The sequence below is a fragment of the Schistocerca americana genome, chromosome 2 (genome assembly GCF_021461395.2).
Source record: "Schistocerca americana isolate TAMUIC-IGC-003095 chromosome 2, iqSchAmer2.1, whole genome shotgun sequence".
Classification (NCBI taxonomy): domain Eukaryota; kingdom Metazoa; phylum Arthropoda; class Insecta; order Orthoptera; family Acrididae; genus Schistocerca; species Schistocerca americana.
The window spans coordinates 489,987,115-490,007,259 of record NC_060120.1 but is presented as its reverse complement, the minus strand read 5'-3'; the positions used below and the strand labels follow the sequence as shown (position 1 = coordinate 490,007,259).

The following is a 20,145-nucleotide window of genomic DNA, read 5'->3' as shown; positions in this document are numbered from 1 at the left end:
TACAGCACTGCATCTTTTTAGATCTGTGAACTTGTTTGTTAATTCATCACCAACTAAATCTTTAAACCCTCTCTGTATTGTGTTGCAATATGCCACTCTACAGACAATATATGGAGTCCAGCAACTAGGCAACTGCATAATACATTGAAAATTCTCATCCTTCTTTTTCAAAAAGAAATGTGACTGCCATTCATTTCTAAAGCCCTGTGACAAAAAGTGGTTAGACTCCTCTTTTTGAGAGTTATGTTCTATTGCAACAGCAACTTTCCTTTTGAACTTAATTTGTACCATGAGCAGACAATGAAGAAGAAACAGCACTGCCACTAAAGTTCGGCTGAACTGAATTAAGTTGTGACGAATGAAATATACTTGAAAAAAAAAAAAAAAAGTGGTATATTGCACTGCTAAATGAAATATCATGTCATACCGAGTAGTTCCAAGAGAGGCTAGGATGGAATTAATGAAGCTGGTATGTATCCAGTGGTGACGAGGCAGGCCTAGTCCTGCGCTGTACGCATGAGATTTAGCACGCTGTGGGCAACCGTGCACTAAACGATTTTCTGTAAAAGTCAATGGCTGTAAGTGTAATCCACATTAAACTGAATGAGTTTTTAATATCAGGTACTGTATTACATGTTTATGTATATGAGAAAAACCTGCCTTTGATGACGTTTTAAGTGGTTAAAATGAAGCATGCATTGCTTCATTCATGTTAATTTTATCAAGAATCTACTTTCACAGTATCTGTTAATACCATGGTCAACCACATTTTGAAAGTGAACTATATACTTCCACAAGTATCAATACATAAAAAATACGATACAGTTAAGACATTTAATATCTACAACCTTCAGTCTGCTACAATTACAGTATTAATGCAACTGATTTAATGAAAATGTTTTTAGAACTGTGACTCTTACTCTCCTCTGGAGCATGTCACATGCACACCCAAAAATAAAACTTTTGGCAAATGACAGACATGACACTCCCTTTGAAAGTTGCCGCTAACACATGAAAAGTGCCCTTTTTTCAATTTGCTGTGTTAGATTGTTCAAGTGCACTGATGAAACATTTTTATAAATTAAACCTTTCCTTTCAAAAGATACACAAAGAAACAGAAGTGAAATATACTTACAAGGTGAGGCCTCGATGTTTACAGATTTACCTCTAACTTTGTACAGCTTTAGTAGGCCATTAAAACAGCATAACGTGCAAGTAGTGAGGTGCACTACTCTGGCAATTCCGAGAAAATCGCAAGAAAAATTTTTCGCATCTGTAATGTAACTGATGTAGATGTGCAAAGGTACATATTGTATAAAGTCATTGCGACAAGTGGTCAGCGTTTGCACTTTGAAAGAGAATCGTGGGTGAGGCGACAGCTTGAATCCCGCAAATACTTATTTTTTGATCTATATTTTTTTCATCACTGGTCAAATAATTTAATTTATATGACATTTGACCTGTGATATAACAGGGGGACAAAAAAAAAAACCGAACCACTTGCATTTCCATTAAGTTGGAGTGAATTTCACATGTTATTTGACTATTTGTAATTAAATTTTCAACGATGACGGACAGGCCTGGAAAGCCCTAGTTAAATCTCCATAAATAATGATGTGAATGACATTCACAATCAGTAATATAGTAAATCACACTGCGCCAGACCACAAGAGTAATGTACAACTACGCGTTGGATGTGCTCCTGACCCCACGTGTTGCGGGGAACTTGAAGCAAATACTATATAAATACACGTGTTTCTTTTTTTCATTATATTACCTCTGAAATGTCATATACATTAAATAATATGACCAGAGATGAAAAAACATGAACTAAAAAACAAGTATTAGTGGCATTCGGACTGTCGCCGCCCCCACGATTTTCTTGTCATGCGGATTCTATCCACCTGACCATAACGACAACTTATGATCGGCACCTTCACACAGACACATAATAAACAAGTAACACTTCTCTTCCGATTTTCTCGGAATTGCTGGAGTAGTGCACCTTATTACTTACACATTATGTTGTTTTAATGGCCTACTAAAGGTGTACAAAGTTTGAAGCAAATCTGTCATCCCAATGCCATGGCCTCCTCTTGTTAGATTAATGAAAAATTACTAAATTGTTGTATGTAGAAAAGATAATTTGTTTATTACAAAGAAACTTTGGTTGGTTGGTTATTTGGGGGAAGAGACCAAACAGCGAGGTTATCGGTCTCATAGGATTAGGGAAGGATGGGGGAAGGAAGTCGGCCGTGGCCTTCGAAAGGAACCATTCCGGCATTTGCCTGGAGCGATTTAGGGAAATCACGGAAACCCTAAATCAGGATGGCCGGACGCTGGATTGAACCGTCGTCCTTCCGAATGCGAGTCCAGTGTGCTAACCACTGCGCCACCTCGCTCGGTACAAAGAAACATACATGATATAAGCAGCACCCTTAATTTGCTACAAGTCCATGAAAATACATTGGTATGGTCACAAATTTTCCTACACATGGGTTACCATGAGGCGCATAAATCTCACTATGAAAAAGGAAAGCCTTCAGTGGAAAAGAATGTAAGATAGAGACATACAGCTTGTTTGAGTGTATAAGTCATCATATTACACAAAATAGTCACTGAAATTAATGAAAGCTCTAAAGCAAAACATCTGTAAGGTGGCTAAGTGAGTAATTTTGATCCTTGTAGTGCTGCTTTTGATGAACATTCCTATGGTGTGAAGTTTTTTTAAATACTGAACATTATTATTTCCAAATAGCAGTTTTTTGGCTGCGAATTGTACTAACTTTTGAATGTATTTCCTCAGTTTTACAAGAAGTTATTGGTTTTTTGTGGTGAAATATATAACTATTCTTTCCCGTTTCTAATTATCTGATTTTTTTTTGCAATTAATATAGTATGGTACAAATGACTATATAGTTTTCAAATAAATAATTTGTCTACCCACATTAGCATATTTTGGATCGAGGTATTGTTAAGCACTTACCTCACACCTCAAGTGTCCCGAGTGTACAACCAATGTGATATCTCAGAATGTGACAAAACTCACCCACAGTGGCTGATACTATATGTGGTCAGGGTAGCCTGCAAGTTCAGTTTTGGTATTACATAGGTGCATAAGCACAGTTTTAAGGGGAAAATTTTCTGATATTATTCAGTTCCACCAATACTGAATGAACTGTACGAGAGTCATCACAAAACACAATGTGACAAAAAAGGAATTGGACATGTGGACACTTACCAATTTTAGATAATGTGCTATCATCAATTTTGCCATCAGAGCACAGCTCATGAAACAATTCATAGCTACAATTTGCAGCATGCTTTTCCTTACTCCTAACAAATTCATGAAGTTGACATCTGTGAGTTACACCCATGTGCAATTGGTAGCACTGCTTGTAAAAGGCAGGTTTTTGGATTAGGATCTGAGTGCCACATACACTTTTAAGATCTCACATGCGATCAAAACAATGTATACTCCACAGAGAGCAGATTTTCACATCATAAAGTGCGAAACTAACGTTTTCAGAAGTCAACGAATGAAAACCAATTGTGAACAATACAGAAACATTGAATGCAGATTGTGTGTTGTTACTTAATGTAAGGGAACTAACTAATAACTATGAAGTCCACAGGACTGTCGATTGAAAAATGTGCTCTGTCCACCCTCTGCCTGAGTTGTCGTTGGATAACAGTATTAAAAGGGCACACTCTACTCTTGTAATTGTTAATGATGGATTGCAAAAATGTGTATGCAACTTCTTCAACAAACACAATGTCATTAATTGAAGTTCCAATTCCAAAATGCTGTAGACAGAAAACCACTGCTCATAATAACACAAAATTTGAACAGTATATTATTGATGCAGGAGAAAACGTCAAGGGTAATGGAAATGGTGTCAGTTACAAATGACTTGCAATACGACGGCTATGGTTTGAGTTGCACATTATACTACCCGTACTGTTCAATGCGGCATGACTGCACAAGTTTGCTAGTCAACAGTTGTGGCACCATTAAGTGGGTAAACCCATCCACCATGGCAAGTTGGAAAAGGTGGAAAAAATTGGCTTTTAGTTGTCCTCGGACGAAAAAGGCACAAAAAGCAAAGTGACACAGGTTCTTAATTGTCCTGGGGCCAAAAACCATATAAAAAGCAAAATGACATTGGTTTCTAATTGTCGTGGGACTGGCACAAGGTATGTTCAACATGCTGTCCACAGTTTTCCAACACAAGCTAAATTTGAAAAACAGCATGCTCCACAGCAGATCGGAGTGTCTCAGGGGTCAAGTTCACAATGTGTTGTGCAATACATGCCTTCAGTTCAGTTACATTCGTAAATGGAGAGCTGAACACATCTTTCAGATAACCCCACAGCCAGAAGTCACACGGATTAAGATGAGATGATTTGGATGGTGAGGCTATAGGGAAATAACAGCTGATAATTCTAACATTTCCGAAGCACTTCTGCGGCGCCTGCTTCACTGGCCGTGCAATGTGTAGAGGAGCACTGTTTTGAATGAAAATAATCCTACCCACACATCCATGCTGTTGAAGGATTAGAATGACATTGGTGCACATAAGACTCTCATAGCATTTATCAGTGATGGTACACATAGCAGGATCAACAGGACTTATTTCATTGAAAAAATATCGCCTTACGATGAACAATGCTGTCAACCTGCTCAACAGAGTCATCTTTGCAGAATGAAGTGCTATCAGTTGATGTGGGTGCAGATTTTCTGCTGCCTACATCCAGCAATTGTGTATTGATATATTCTTGGAGAAGGAAAGGGGCTTCATCTGTCAACAGAATGTTCCATGGCCATTCACTGTCCACTTCCACGTGAGAAAAAATACCAGAGTGAGCATTTGTCTCCCTTGGAGGTCAACAGGAAGCAACTCGAACATGGGTGATTTCATATGGACAGCAATGCACAATGTTTTGTAGGATTTTATGCACTGTGCATGGAGGCATGTCCAACATTTGGGCAATTCCCCCTGCACTACATATCTGCACACCATTGCTCAGTCCCTCCTGCACTGTTGTGGCCATATCTTCATCAGGCATCGGATCAACAACTTTCCTCCTTGCATTTCAAAAGAATCTGTCTTTTTGAATTTTATAATCATTTCCCCCAGCACTTAGCAGACATTGGACCAATGCCAATTTTGATACTCTTGAACATCTGGGACTTCTGCAGGGCTACTGGCGTACAGTAACTGTTCTTCTAAAAGATCTTTACCAGCAGCATGCATTCCTTTATGAAGACAGGCACGTTGGGTGTCTTGGACGGAACAGCTGTGTGCTACGTGTCTGCTAGTGTGCATATTCTGACACTAATGACATCATCTATTTGTACAATTTTCAGTAAGTTATCCCCCCACCCCAGAGATATTTCCCCCTGCGTCAATAATACGCTATTCAAATCTGATGTCCTTCAGAGCAGTGGTTCTCTTTTTGCAGCACTTTGAAATTGGAACTTTAATTCTGGACAACCTGTATCTTCTCAGTCATATTTCACAATGGGTTCGGTTTCAGTCCTCCACAGTACTCAACTGTACTGTGTCCCTTTGTGAAGGAGTTAGACACACGGTGTCCAGCTGCACAGGCAAACACATGAAGCAATACTGTCAGCATTTCTCCAAGTTACTACTGCTGTCTGCTCAGTAGCAATAACACTACAAGCAGATGTAATGCAAAATGAGTAATATAATTTAACATCCAGAAAAATACAGTTTCATAATTATATAAAGAACAAATATTGTAGTGCCTCAAAAATTTCGGTGTAAATTCTAGAAACACTCAGCCTTCAACCGTCTCGAACACCTGATATTTTAGGTTCGAAGGCGGGAGAGCAAGAACGTTTCTACCGATCTATCTGCTTCTATGTGCAGGTTGGAAGTTTGTTATTAGAAGACTGTAAGGGGGGCAAGTCAATGATGACAAGTGTTTGCCGCCAGTGCCACAGAAGGCATAAGGAGCACTCAAGGAATAATTATGTCATATTCTTTGAGGTGTTAGTGTCTGTGGTGATTGAGAAAAAAAGACTAATGAACAATTAAATATAGATTTTTATGCACATTCATGTATTGGACTTGCTTGAGACTAGAGACTTTTGAATTTTTTCATGTCTTGGCTGTGAACAAAGAAAGACACATGTATGCTATTTGAAAATGTGTAAATGAGTCCGACGTGTAAGGAATAAGTTAGCTGCAGAAATTATTATCTGTGAAAACTGAAAATATAAAGTGATTGAACTGAAAAGTTTTATATGAGAACAAAAATTATTTCTAGGATAGAGAAGTATTTTAATAAATTCCTTTAACCAGCTATAGTCTTCGGAGAAGCAGCTTGTGGGAGATCAATGTAGCGGATTACTCAGAGAAGAGGATCGGCTACACGCAACGTGCAAGTTAACTGAATTGAGAAATGAATGTGTTTTGCAACCAAATACCACACTGTCTCTTGTCGTTTGAAAAACGTTAGAATATCTAAACTAGAGTCAATGAAAAAGGCATTATTTTCACATAAAGAATTAATAATTTTATTTTACTGTTAATGACAAATGAGGCATGCTACAAATTATTTATGTAAGTAGCTGTCAATTTATTGTTATAAACACTAAAACTGAGCAAAAAAGTAATAAAAATTTTAATACTGCTTTTACTGAACAAAAACTGAGTGTCACAGATATTAAATATGAAAGTAAATACTAAATTTTTAGAATAACCTAAGATACTAGAAAACAAAAATCCCAAAAGAAGTTAGTCAATCACTGTTTCAGTGCACTGCAAAATTAGATCACAGTCAATCATTTATTCACGTTTACTTCACAACAATGCTAATAGTATTTCAACGACCTGCAACTCATCACAGCCACAACTAATAGTAAAAAAAGTAAAGTCCATGCACTTGCTATTCAATGACACTTCTACCAATGTTTTCATCAAATACAGGTTAACTTCCAGTAAATTACATTATTGCACTATTAAAAAAAAAAAAAATTATTTAACGAAAATAAAGCAATGTTCCAGAAAAATTTTAATTCTTCATATCCTTTACATCATATCATAAAGATCAGAATGGAAGACATATTACACAATGAATATAGAAATTTAACATTACATAGAATATATACCTGGTATAAGAGATCTAGAGATATTTACACAATATTATTGATAATGGTATCAACCATGTATTGAAGTTATTGCCATTACTGCTGCCGTGCCAACAGAATGCTGAAAGACATTAACATGACGCTAATAATCCTCCGAGACTACACACATGTTGATAGGTTTGCATAAAAATGCCAGAGACAAAAAACATAAATACAACAGTGTCGTATGATTCTCTGTACGTACAGTGAAACTGAGATTTTACATTAGATGCGAGACTGAAAATAGTTCAGAATTAAGTAGAACAACTGATACTACATTGTGGGAGACATGTGTATGATATAATGTTAGAGTTCCATAAGTGCAGATGATACTGATACATTCATCCCAATAAAATGTTATGGCAAATTTATGGCACATCAAAATACTAGAAAAATTGTAGGTAAATAATATAAAAATGCTAATTACAATAGTAAACAATGAAGCTAGCAAAATTTTTAAAAAGAGATCGGAATAAAATATGACAGGCCTTGAAATGAATGTAATATTTGTATTTCACTGTATGATGGAGATGATATTTGCACTGATAATTTCCAACAGACAATTTCAACACTGAACTACGGTATATGCCAGTTAGTTTCACAAATGATGGTATGTGTGTGTCAACATAACCCATCTCCGAGTTTTGATGATAAAACACTGCAACAAACACGTTTATCAGCTGTAATTATGTGTGAATTTTCTTCTAATATTTTTCTGTGCAAGAAAATTTAAAAATATGTTATAAAACTAAATTAGAAAAACACTTATTTAAATGTATGGACACAGACAAAAGATTACAAATTCGTACAATTGTTTTACGTATTTTATCAAATTATAATTGGTAATTTCCCCCTCTGGGCTGATGTAAGTCGACACGATCGACTGGCTGAAGAAGGTGGTGTTCGCAGAGGAGTACGCACAGGAGTTCGTACACGTCGTAACGAAGGTGTTATTGTACCATTTGTTCTTTGCTGATGAAAGCCCATTTTCGACCGTGAAACAGAAGAAGTACTTTTGCAAGTTGATGCAGGTGTATGTGGACGTGAAGATGCATCATTACGATCTCTTAGACATCGCCTCTTTAGAGAACTGCGGAGTGTCCTTGCATCAGCAGTATCCAGATGAGACTGCAAAAGAAAGAATGATATTCTTAAGAAATGCTGGAAGTCTTTGCGCACAGGTTCAAAGAAAATTAGTATTAAAGAAAATAAACAAACAAGACTTTACGATGCAGCAATGTTCAACATAAAATCATAGAATCATCACACCGTAGTGTTCATTACAATCTCATACACTACATTGAGCAACAACAAATCAGTATTAATTGAAAAACATGTGCTAAAAGGCAATGAAGTGCTAACTCTTTCCCAGAGAGAATTGCCACACATAAGGTTCTAAATGCCAAAATAAATGGAAAAGAAAGTACCTATGGACTCTCAGAATATGCTGTCCTGTACTATCTACACTTCCATTCTGCTGGGGAGAAAGAATCAACTCAGCAATAAATTATGGTCCATGATCTATGTGAATTTGAAATCTTGGCTTTGCTTTCACAAAGTTACAAGAAAGTAAGAATTCTTAAGGAATGATTACGCTACTGCACAAGCAAACATAACTAAAAACGACAGGATACATTAACAGCAATGACAGGATTGCAACAGTAATACAAAGGAAGTCACAAATCACCCGAGACACAACAAATTCTAATGTCATAAAAAGACCTCACAATTAATAAGTCTAAGCCCATTACAGTCGCAAAGACCCACATAGCAAAATATCCAGCTGTGGGATAGTTCTTGAAATACACATAAGGAGGCAAATTTCTTTGGTTCTTTGTGTTCACACTTCCTTCATCTGCTTCCTCAAGTGATTTGTTGTTGTTTGTGTATAGATTTCCATATACAACATTACATAACTATTTATTATTGCAGAATATTTAAATATTGATTTCCTGTGATGTTACTACTTTGTAATAATGTGTAGAATGAAACTGAAATAATGCTGACAATGTAAATCTGCTCCTGTCTACATTCTTCTTAATAGTGCTATTCGCAGACATAACAGGACTTCCAGATACCTGGGAAGCACTCTCAGAGAGAGAGAGAGAGAGAGAGAGAGAGAGAGAGAGAGAGAGAGAGAGAGAGAGAGAGAAGAGAAGAGAAGAGAGAAAAGGGGTGTGTGTGTTTGTCTGGAATGCTTCAGTATCAATATAAACAAAATCAGATATTAGTTATAGAAGGTACATTTTACAACTGTTCAGCCTAACAAAGTGGACTGAACATCGGCTAAATGCCATTATCTTCAAAAAGTGCAACTTTCATGTGGTGTGCTGTGAAACTCAAGAAAGTTTGTTTGCAGTGAACTCATAAAAAATGAAGTTTTAACAATTTTGGGTGTGTATGACAAACTGTGGTACACTACATCTTTTAAAAGGTTTAGGTCAAACAGTTATAGAAATTGATAAACACTGAAGAATCCTAACCTCCACTCCTCTCCTCTCCCCCCTGCATGCACTGAAGATGAACGCATCGAACGTCCAAAAATGAATATAACCGAGACTGTGGAAAATATTTAAAGTGCCCTATTCAATGCTTATTATTGGAATGTAAGTGAGGTTGATGTAGCAATGATCTCCGAAGTCATGCACGCAACATTTTACATAAATTTTTTGCATGGCAAAGCATTCATCTTGAGGAGTGTCACATCTATTAACCTTTGACCAAAATATAATTGTATGAATTTTGCTGAAGTGTGTTTAGTCTTTTTTAAACATAATTCCAGTGATATTTTTCCGATATTTTGCAAGAAACTGTATTTGAATACATTACAAAATACCAGAGATGGAGACGCTTTCAAAGCAGTTCAGTACTGCAAGTGAAAATGGCCCCCACCTGCATAGCTACCATTGCTCCAGATTCTCATGCTAGTATGTTCACAGACTATCCCTGTACAACTGGGTCTTCACAACACAACAAACCTAAGTATGTTATTCAGGCTAAACATGTAAGGGTAAAGCTGTCCTCAACACTAAGTTTGTGTTAAAACACCACTGAGGTGTCCTGGGAATGGACTGGTTTGGAGGTGGTATCCTCTTGCTTTCCTCTGATCTTCAAACTGACTTGCACAGCCAGTTATACGAAGAACTATTGTTTAACATTGACTCTGAAGCAGAGTGCAACTCAGCATTTCCAGTACGCACGAATCATTGGCAGATGTAAAGATATTATAAGTGACAGAAATAATCCAAGGATCAGCTAGCGATTGATCCACGCAGTTTGGATCTGCAGAGTGACCCCCCACTGAGCCACACTATACATCTAACATATACATCTTGCAAATAAGGAAGTAGACTTCTGTCTTCACTAAACGATTTATGGGTACGATGGAAACCATAAATGTAATCAACATTAATACAGTAATATTCGTTACTTTAAATACTGGTGTCTGGCTTTTCCAGGTGTTTCTGTTATGGTGGATGCTAAGTGTGCACTCCCTTCAGTTACAAATATACCTGGGCTACCAATTTTCGATAACAATTACAATCCTAAAGCATTACTATTGCATTAAGAGAAAGGAAAGCTGGAGTTATGTGTCTTCAGAGATTGACATCATTAGAAATGGAGCACTTGGTTAATTGGACAAGAATGGAGGAAAAAAGTAAACACAGGCTGTTTAGGGTATAGGCAAAATTAATACCCACATATAAAGACCAATGCTGATTTCATATACAACACTAATTACTTTATTGAGGAAAAAAATGAATGTATTATGGTTTGAACAATAAATCAATCAGGGAGCAATCAACTCTTTCACAGAACATATCAAACTCAAGTAACTGATCTTTTATTCCCACACAGACATCGCCCGCCCCCCTCCAAAAAAGTGTGGAGCATGCAGAATATAGGGATACCTGAAACTAACTTGTCATCTAGCTTTTGTGCAGACAGTTGGTTGTGGCACCAGCACAATCAAAGGTGTGATCTGTGATTGCTAGGCGTTGACCCTGTAACTGAGGTCTGCACGAGTGTGTCAGGGTGTTACATGACCGTGGTAGTCGACATGCTGTCCAAAGATGGCGATATGATGCATGTTGGTTTAACTCTTTCTATAGACACCTTGCTGCATTTGCCATTTTGCAAAACTACTACCTTGTGGCCTTCATGCCACAATGCTTGGAAAGGTACAGTGTATGGAAGCTGAAGAAGGGCCAGAACTACAGAAATGTGGAGCACAATGTGGGAAGAGTCCACCAATTCATTGCGTGAGAAAATAGAGACATAAGGAAATATCCAATGTCTGCGTGTATGTGGCATCAAACCTTGCATTACTGGCCTTGAAGGCATGTATGAGCCCAGAACCCGCACAAAACAGTCTGTTAACAATTTAGTCATGGCATTTTACTCTGGATGTGCCAGGTTGTGGAATCAGTCAAATGCCACCTTCCGGAACTCTGGTGAAATGTATGGCTGTGGCTTCTATCATGAGAGATCACAGTGTATTTTAAAACTGCCACCTGGCATCTCACCTTGCTTCACTCCCAGTCCTGTAGAATAACCTTTGGTAAAAGCAGGGTATACACAGGGTTGATAAGAAAAAAATCCAAGGAGTCCCAAACCCATATTTTTTTATGTATGCAGCATGATCACATGCACAGTAATTTTTAGTGCCTCATTTGGAAGTGGTGGGGGAAAGATTTCAAAGAATATTTTATTCTACTAAAATTCAATAGTTACGGCTGAAAAGGCACAGTATTTACATATTGCTTATTGATCACTATCCATAATCTGGCAACACTGCTACTAACCACTTTTCACAACTTTACAAGAGAGGGTGCAGGAGGAAAGAAGTCTCTCAAAGAACTATCTCTTCTGGCTGTAAAAGAGTAGGTGGTGTTATTAGGGTGCTCCGAGCCATTCACAACTGTGCTCGAGCTGAATGACATGCTAAGATTATTTTTTTGATTGTTTTGCAATCGTGATATGTTGGGAAAAAAAAAAAAAAAAAAAAAAAAAAAAAAAAAAAAAAAAAATTCTGTAGCAATAACACACATATCTGAAGCCATGTAGTCTTTGTATCGTGATAATACACTGCCAGGGATAAAAAGTATAGCCTTCAAGAGCTTTCAAATTCACTCAAGATTTATTGTTGCAATAGTCCATACGGAGCACATGAAATGATTACATTTACAGATCAACAGCACAAGCAGTTCTGAGGTATCAGGTATCAGCCCATGCTGAAACACTGATATTAGTACATGGTGTAGCTTCTGCAGGCATCAATGCAAATGCTGACTCTGGCATTCAGTCGATCACACAGATGGTGAATGCTGTCCCTGGATACATTATGCCATGCCTGCTTGACCTGGTTATGTATTTCTGTAAGAGTTGTCAGTTGACGAGTTGCATGAGTCTGTTCTAGTCTCATCATATCTCACATGTGTTCGATTGGGGACATGTCCAGAGATTGTGCTGGTCAGGGAAGTTGCTACACATCTTGCAGAGCATGCTGAGTTTCAGGAGGGGGCATTATCCTGTTGGAATTAGGCCTGTTGACAAAATATCAATATATAAAAGTGACATTTCTTTCAATATTATATCGAAATGTCGATATCAAAATGGTAATGTCAAGTGCAGATATTTTCATTTTATATTATATTTTTTTCACCATTTTCGGTAGATATCTGGAACTGTTATTTTGAATTCATAGTAGAACTTAATTTTACTTTCACTGTGTGAATGAGCCTTACTACTTTTTGAGCTTTCATCATGTCCAATGGGAAGCAAGTATAGGTAGCCCAAAAGAAGAGGTCTGATGGCACTGGGAGGTGGCTGTTCGAATGGAATAACAAGATTTCAGATGTGAAGAAATAGCACACCAGTAGAGGTAGAAAATAATTTTTAGCCCAACCAGTGTGCTATTTCCTCACATCGGCATTTTTAAAAAAACAGTTGCTGCAAATCACTAACAAAAATCTAAATGACAAGATTGGTTTTTGTGGCAGGTTGAAATGTGCGAGGCGAAATGCTGATCTAACTGGAGTTACCAACAGAAACTGCACTATTTAGCTTCTTCACACAATTTTCCCACATCAGCATGAAAAATGGTTTTTTCAACATGTAGACAATGACTAATTAAGAAAATAAGGTATGAGAGGTTAACTGGAGTGAAAATTACATTACAGTGCACCTTGTACACAGCTGTTAATTAACAACAGAACAGTCGACCAAGAAAGTACTGTAATACCAGCTATTCATCTGCATGAAGTCCCAGTATTAACTCACCAATTTTCAAATTAAATTTTCTTCTTTCAGTTCTTGCTCTAAGGGGGACATGCAGGCTCCTAGCTTTTTGATATACAGAATATCTAATATTAAGTCAATACTTAAACATACAACTCTAAAACCGGCAGTATATTTACAATGTGCAGCTGATATTTTAATAGGCCAATATATTGATATTTTTTCCTTCGATATATTGATGCTCTCTGTCAATATATCGAAGGCCAATAATGACATTTTTTAAAATATCGATATATCGGATTCCCGATATTTTTAAAAATATCTACAAGCGTCGTTGCAACAATACATCGCCTTCCTGTTTCAAGAACAGCGAAAGAACTGGTGTAACAACATTCCGCATCTACTGAGTGCATACCCTCTAGAAACACCAAAGGTTAAAGGAAGTTACAGCTTATTGCACTCCAGACGATAAGGCCTGAGATGGGGCCAGTGTGTATGGGACGAATGCACTCTACAAGGTAGCACTCACATCAACATTGTACATGTGAACAACCATCACTTTGAGTGCGGGCAGAATATGCTTTCATTGCTGAAGACCAGGGCAACCCATTCCATCTTCCAAGTGATCCTCTGATGACACCAGTCAAGCCAAATATGTTGATGCTGTGGTAAGAATGTAAGACAGCCCGGAGGTGTGTGTATCTGTAGCCCACTGTTAATAAACGGTTTGCAACAATTGTGTTGACATGCCTGGGCTCACAAGCCCTATCTCTGCTGTGGCAGCTGCATGATCTGCCACTGCTGTCTTTACAATACGGTGATCCTGGCAGGCGTCTATGCTGCATGGATGTCCAGAGCTTTGTATATGGGTGGGAGAATGTTCTTGTGACCACTGATATCAGCATCAGTGCACAACTGATGCTGCATCTCCAACTTGTGTGGCAGTTCTCTGACAGGACCATGTCACCAATCGGAAGGCCACAATTTGACCTCTTTCAAACTTGTTCAGCTGGTTGTAGGAAGCACGAGTGCTTCTCCATGGCATGGTTGCCTATTTGCTTCACATGCTTGCACCACACTGAACCTTCTGACCATGAGAAATCCCTATTTAAAAGTAGACACAGATGGCTCTCTGGTAGCTATGTCACTATGTTTTGGTAGATGACATTGAAACTGTTATGAGTATATCTGCTATCTCCCAGATGGCATATGTTGTCATTGGATCACAATTGGTGTCATCTTTCCAGGTGTACTAATTTTTATTCCGGCAATATATATGGAGTTTCTAAGGAGTATTTTGTTCATATAATGAGTTCCAAGCACGCATACAAAATTTTTTTCTCAACCAAGGTATTTTAAGGAGTATAAGGACTCTGTACACAACCTATAAAAGTTGCAATTGTTGACCTGTCACAAGATTGTTGTAGTTCAAAATGTTTACCCAACTAGAAATGTGAGAAAAGTAGTCAGCACCAATGTTCTCTGCACCTTTAATATGACATACATCTGTGGTAAACTGAATGATACATTCAATATGACTGAGTTGCAAAAAGGAACACTTCTCACTGACACCCTGAAAGGGCCTGGTCTGTATAGATTGTCACTGGCTGTACTTCGATTTGAGGACAAAATTGTGTTGCCCTCTCATGTATCACCAAGAGCTTCCTACTATCACTGCATTTCCTTTGCCTTAGCTGTATTACGGTACAGGGTGGACGAGCAGTACTGCCTCTGCTATGCTCACCTGCGGATAACAGAAAGTCCGCTTGAGTACTTGTTTGCCCTTAGTGTTGTGGCCGGTCTTGAATGGAAGCTGTTGCCTTAAGGTGATGGCAATAAAAATACACCATGCCAGAAAATGTCTCAATTGTTTATAAACCACTGGCTCCAGAAGCTCAAGTTAAACAGATAATTTCTCTGGTAATGGGCAGATACCATTTGTTGAGATCTGATGGCCAAGGAAGGCTACTTCATTTTTGCCAGTAACACACCCATCTTTGTTCAACACAATGCCACGTTATATAGTCTCTGTCGTGCTTCATGAACATGCCTGTCACACATATAAGCATTAGATGGGAATACCACGACGTCATTCAAAGATGCAAAATAAAATGGCAGTCATTGCAAAAATTTATCAATGAAACAGTGTCAAATTTGGGCCATTTTTAGGTCGAAATGATGTGAATAAGAATTAAAAAATTAAAAAAAAAAAAAAATAAAATAAAATTTAAATGTGTAATCATTGCTGTCACTAGGCACCATTAGAATTTGATTATAAGCCTTGTGGCACTCCAAAATAGTGAAAACATCTGCACCTGCTAAAGGTACACGTGAATTCTTGAATATTAGATATGGGATACATATCTGGGACAGTTCTAACATCCCATCTGCAGTAATCACCCTGAAGATGACACAAATCATTCCTCTTTAAGGGCCAGGTCTAGAAGAGGTGCCCATGGACCACTGGAACAAAGTACAATTCCTGACAACCATTTCCCCAGTCTTTAGTTTCTCTTAGGTGTTCTATTATAAACCTGAGAACACTTTGTGAAGCAGGTGGGCCCTGTGTCATTTGTGTATAATGCATGGTATTGTGCTTAACACCACTTTTGTTTCAACCTACGTGACACTGATGAAAAATCTACAGTATGCACAATACTAGAGTTCTGAAAGAATTTCTGATCATACCAACAACAGAATGACCCTGAGTTCCAGTCACTTTACGACTGTCAATCACGTTTATTACACATTTGATCACTAAGTCCACAGTTAGTACAAAAAGTCAAAGAAAAATCAGCAACTAAGATAAGCTGAGCAATGTCAGCAAACACAAAAGTCCACTTGAAATGGGATGCAAAACCTATTTCGGATGTCAGATTTTTTGCAGCCATGAGTGAGAATAGAAATTAGACCTGAAATTTTGACAGGTATATGTAACCACATTGATGCAGAACTGTACACTGGACTTGGTAGTGACTGAGTTGTCTGAGTAGATGCTGTACTGCTATAAATGGCCTACTCACCACTGTGGTGCTGACTGAACAGCACGAGACAATGTCCATTTTGTTGGTGGTGCTATCTCTAGGTGCTGTGATCTGTCACACTCAATCCAGATTGCCCTCGCTGTTTAAGTAGCCACACGGTTTTGTGCACTTTGCAGCTTGTGATCCAAAATGACAACAGCAAATGTTAGCAGCATGAGCTTGGAACTGACTGCGATCTTGATTTTGAAGGGCAGAAGAATGTTGAGAATGTGACCTTTTATTAGGAACAGTCAATAGCTGTAACACCTGAAACCGCTTGGCCATCATTTCAACCATGGTACACATATTCCAGAGTTTTTGAAATATGCTTGGTGAGTATCGGAACAAGTTGGCTAATTAGTGAGACTCATGTCTTTGAATGAGCTTGGCGGTTGTCATTTGTAATCACCTGGACCGTTGGTAGCTGTTGGTGTCACGAGCACCACAGAAGTCGAATCTCACGTTGCATACACTCTATAGGCAATTTTAGGAACAATATGTAAAGACTACCCCTTTTGGCCTATCAAAGCTAACTGTATCTGTGAAGGTGGCTGTTGTTGCCAGATATGAAATAATCAATATCAGAAACCACACTAGTGCCAATCTTAGCATGAAATTGTCACCAAAACTACGATAGGTTTTTGTCACCAAGTTTTTCATGGTCCAGTACTTTTGATCAGGTAGTTTAGTGTAACTAGCAACTAAAGGCATTTTGAGAATTTTTGGGTGCAAAATAATGTTCAAAACTAAAATGGTCACCCACTGGTCCAGGTTGCCGACTGCCAATGTAAACCGCATCTTCAGTGACCTGTTGATGTGCAAAAATGTTCTCCAGAATATTGAGCCATATTTCATGTAAATAACAGAGTCCACAACTGTAAGTGTAGCACAGATGAACCATGTGAGCTGGCAGGTGGAAAGTCTTAACATGGGTGCAAAGTTGCAGGGATACCTGACAAATATTATTGCACTTGGTCTGAGGTTGAATTTGCTTGTGGCACTGCTTTGTTGTACATATAAGAGAGCTACAAAACGTCCAGTTGATCTCACTGCCGATGGCGAGTAGCAGGTTATGCACGTGACAAAACTGCATTATGGACAACATGGAAAGTAACGTGACCACAGCGAAACCGGTATCCTAAGAATGTCCCAAGAAAAGACCATGATGGTAAAATTACAGAGATTCAACAGGACACATAGGCTTACTGGCAATTGTTTTTCCCTTGAAACATTCACGACAAACGGGAAAAGGGGAACTGACAATGGTACACAGGTACCATATGCCAAAAACTCGTTTGTGGAGTGTAGATGTAGATGATGATCTCAGACAAAATCAGTTTGGATTCTGGAGAAATGTAGGAACACATGAGACAATATTGATCCTACAACTTATGTAAGAAGATAAGGCGAAGAAAGGTAAATCTAAGTTTATAGCATTTGTGAGTTTTTGTGAAAGCTTTTGACAATGATGACTGGAATACACTATTTGAAATTCTGAAAATAGTAGGAATACCATACAGGGAGCAAAAGCTTATTTACAACTTATGCAGAAACCCTATTACCATCATAAGAGTTTGAGAACATGAAAAGGAAGCTGTAATTGAGAAGGGAGCGAAACCGGTGCTGTAGCCTATCCCCAGTGTAGAAAGGAAATTAAAGTTCAAGAAGATGAAGAAGAAGAAGAAGAAGAAGAAGAAGAAGAAGAACAACACTGAGGTTTTCCAATGACACCTATTCTGTCAGAGGCAGCAACGAACATCAAAGAGCAGCTGAAAATAATTAATATTGTCTCCAAAAGAGGTTAAAAGATGAACATCAACTGAAGTAAAACAAGTATAATGAAATGAAATCGAATTAAAACAGGTGATGCTGAGGGAATTAGATTAGGACTATTTTCTTAAGGCACGAGGGTCATTGAAATATAAACCAGAATATTGCAACACAGTTTGACTGGTAATACGTACAATAGAAATGGAGTGCCACATTTTCCGACACGGCTTCTGTCAACTGAAACCTCTGCTCCATCAGGTAGGAAGTTTCCCGATCTCTCTAAGGAAGGAAGAAGTTGGCTGTCTCAGTAACAAATTGTACATATATTGTTTGAGCACAGTTTCACCTTCAAAATGGTGGAATTTCAAGAGGTTGCTAGAGTTTTTATAAGTGAGAACTGACATATGAGGTCAAGCACTGTCATGTAAAAGGAAGAAATTGCAAACCGGTTGCAGGCACTGTCTGTTGCGATAAGCAGTCTTGGCATCATCCAGCAGCTTGCCAACATTTATCGTCCATTGCCTATGCAGATAGTCAATCAATACCAGAGCATAGATGCCCAGTCATTCCAGCCTGACAAGTCTTGGCCTTGCCCGGTGCACCCTCTTCGACTTTTCTCCACCATGTACTTGCCCTCTTGTTCTCCGCAGTATAGTGATGGCTCCATGTTTCACAGCATGTCACGATAAGAGTCCAAGAAAGCCTCTCTTCTTCCTAAATGATTCAGAAGTCACTGACAGATGTCTTTCCTTAGTCTTTTCTGCCTTTGTGAGAAGAGATGGAAACTACCTTGCTGGGCTAATGCACAGCTTTAATATGTCTTTCACTGATGCTGGTCATCGGTCACTGTGTTTGGCTTTTATTTTCAACTTTATCATGACCATTTTAAAACTTCTGAGCCCAACTGAACACTTAGAGATTTTTCCCAGAATAACATCAACTAATTTTGCTTTTAGTTTCTCTAAATGTCACTCAATTTCACACCTTTGCAGATGAAAAAGCAAATAATAACATATTACGGAACAGATCCAATACCTTTTGTACACTTTCTCCATTCCCCCCACAAGCAATTTCCTGTGCTGCACTGTTCACAACACTGTGTGAGGCAAATGAACAATGTCAGGTCTATATTTGAATGACCCTTGTACTTGCCTGGAGTGTAGTCTTGTACATGAAACATAGATGATACACAGTTAACACAAGAGAAACATTTGAAATGGTGCACTACAGAAAAAAAATGCTGAACATGAGATAAGTAGATTGAATAATCAAAAAGTACTGAATCAAATTGGAAATAAGAGAAATTTATAGGCAAACTGATAAAAAGAAAGGTTCAGTTGATAAGACACGTCTAGAGATGTAGACCAAGGTTTAAATACAGTACGTAGATTCAAATGGATGTAGATTACAGTATTTATGCAGAGATGAAGTTTGTACAGGACAGACTAGGGCTGAGAGCACCCACAAACCAGTCTTTGGGCTGAAGACTACAACAGCACTGATGTATGACAATACCAAAAAGAACTTTTGATTGTGGTGTGAGAAAAAAATATGCAGGTTAAAAGAACAGTATCTGCACAACAAAGAAGTGCCAGTGTGTTTCCTTCTTACAGAATTACTCACATAATGGGCAGAAGTATATCTCAAGGTCCTCTCACATAAACCTTGAGGCAGAAAACTAGTTCCTGTGGAGATACTGAAAAGTTGACACTACCCATTCATTATACACAGATAGGGGGAATCAATATTTGAGTAAAGCTTGCAAATATTAATAGAAATGTGAGTTATGGCCTGACTACACAAGCTTATTGAAGTATTACAATAAAAAAGTCGTTATGTTGGCAGCGATGCATTACAGAAAAAGAACTGTAACTTATCTACAAATTAATGGATTTTTGTTTTTATAGCAATACCTTTGCATGCACCATACAACAGACTTTTCATTTAAAAGTG

At 38.1% G+C, this 20,145-nt stretch overlaps 1 protein-coding gene across 3 annotated transcripts in view; it reads right to left on the bottom strand.

Moving 5' to 3' along the window:
- Positions 1-6,621: 6,621 nt before the first annotated feature.
- LOC124594800 (protein regulator of cytokinesis 1-like) overlaps positions 6,622-20,145 on the bottom strand; it is a 144,499-nt gene continuing 130,975 nt past the window's right edge. Inside the window, exon 13 of one of the 3 annotated variants that reach the window (XM_047133221.1) lies at positions 6,622-8,287. In XM_047133221.1, coding sequence (XP_046989177.1) covers positions 7,988-8,287 — 300 coding nt within the window. In that variant the 3' untranslated portion in view covers positions 6,622-7,987. The remainder of the gene's footprint in view (positions 8,288-20,145) is intronic. The other 2 variants (XM_047133223.1, XM_047133222.1) reach the window with 2 other exon arrangements.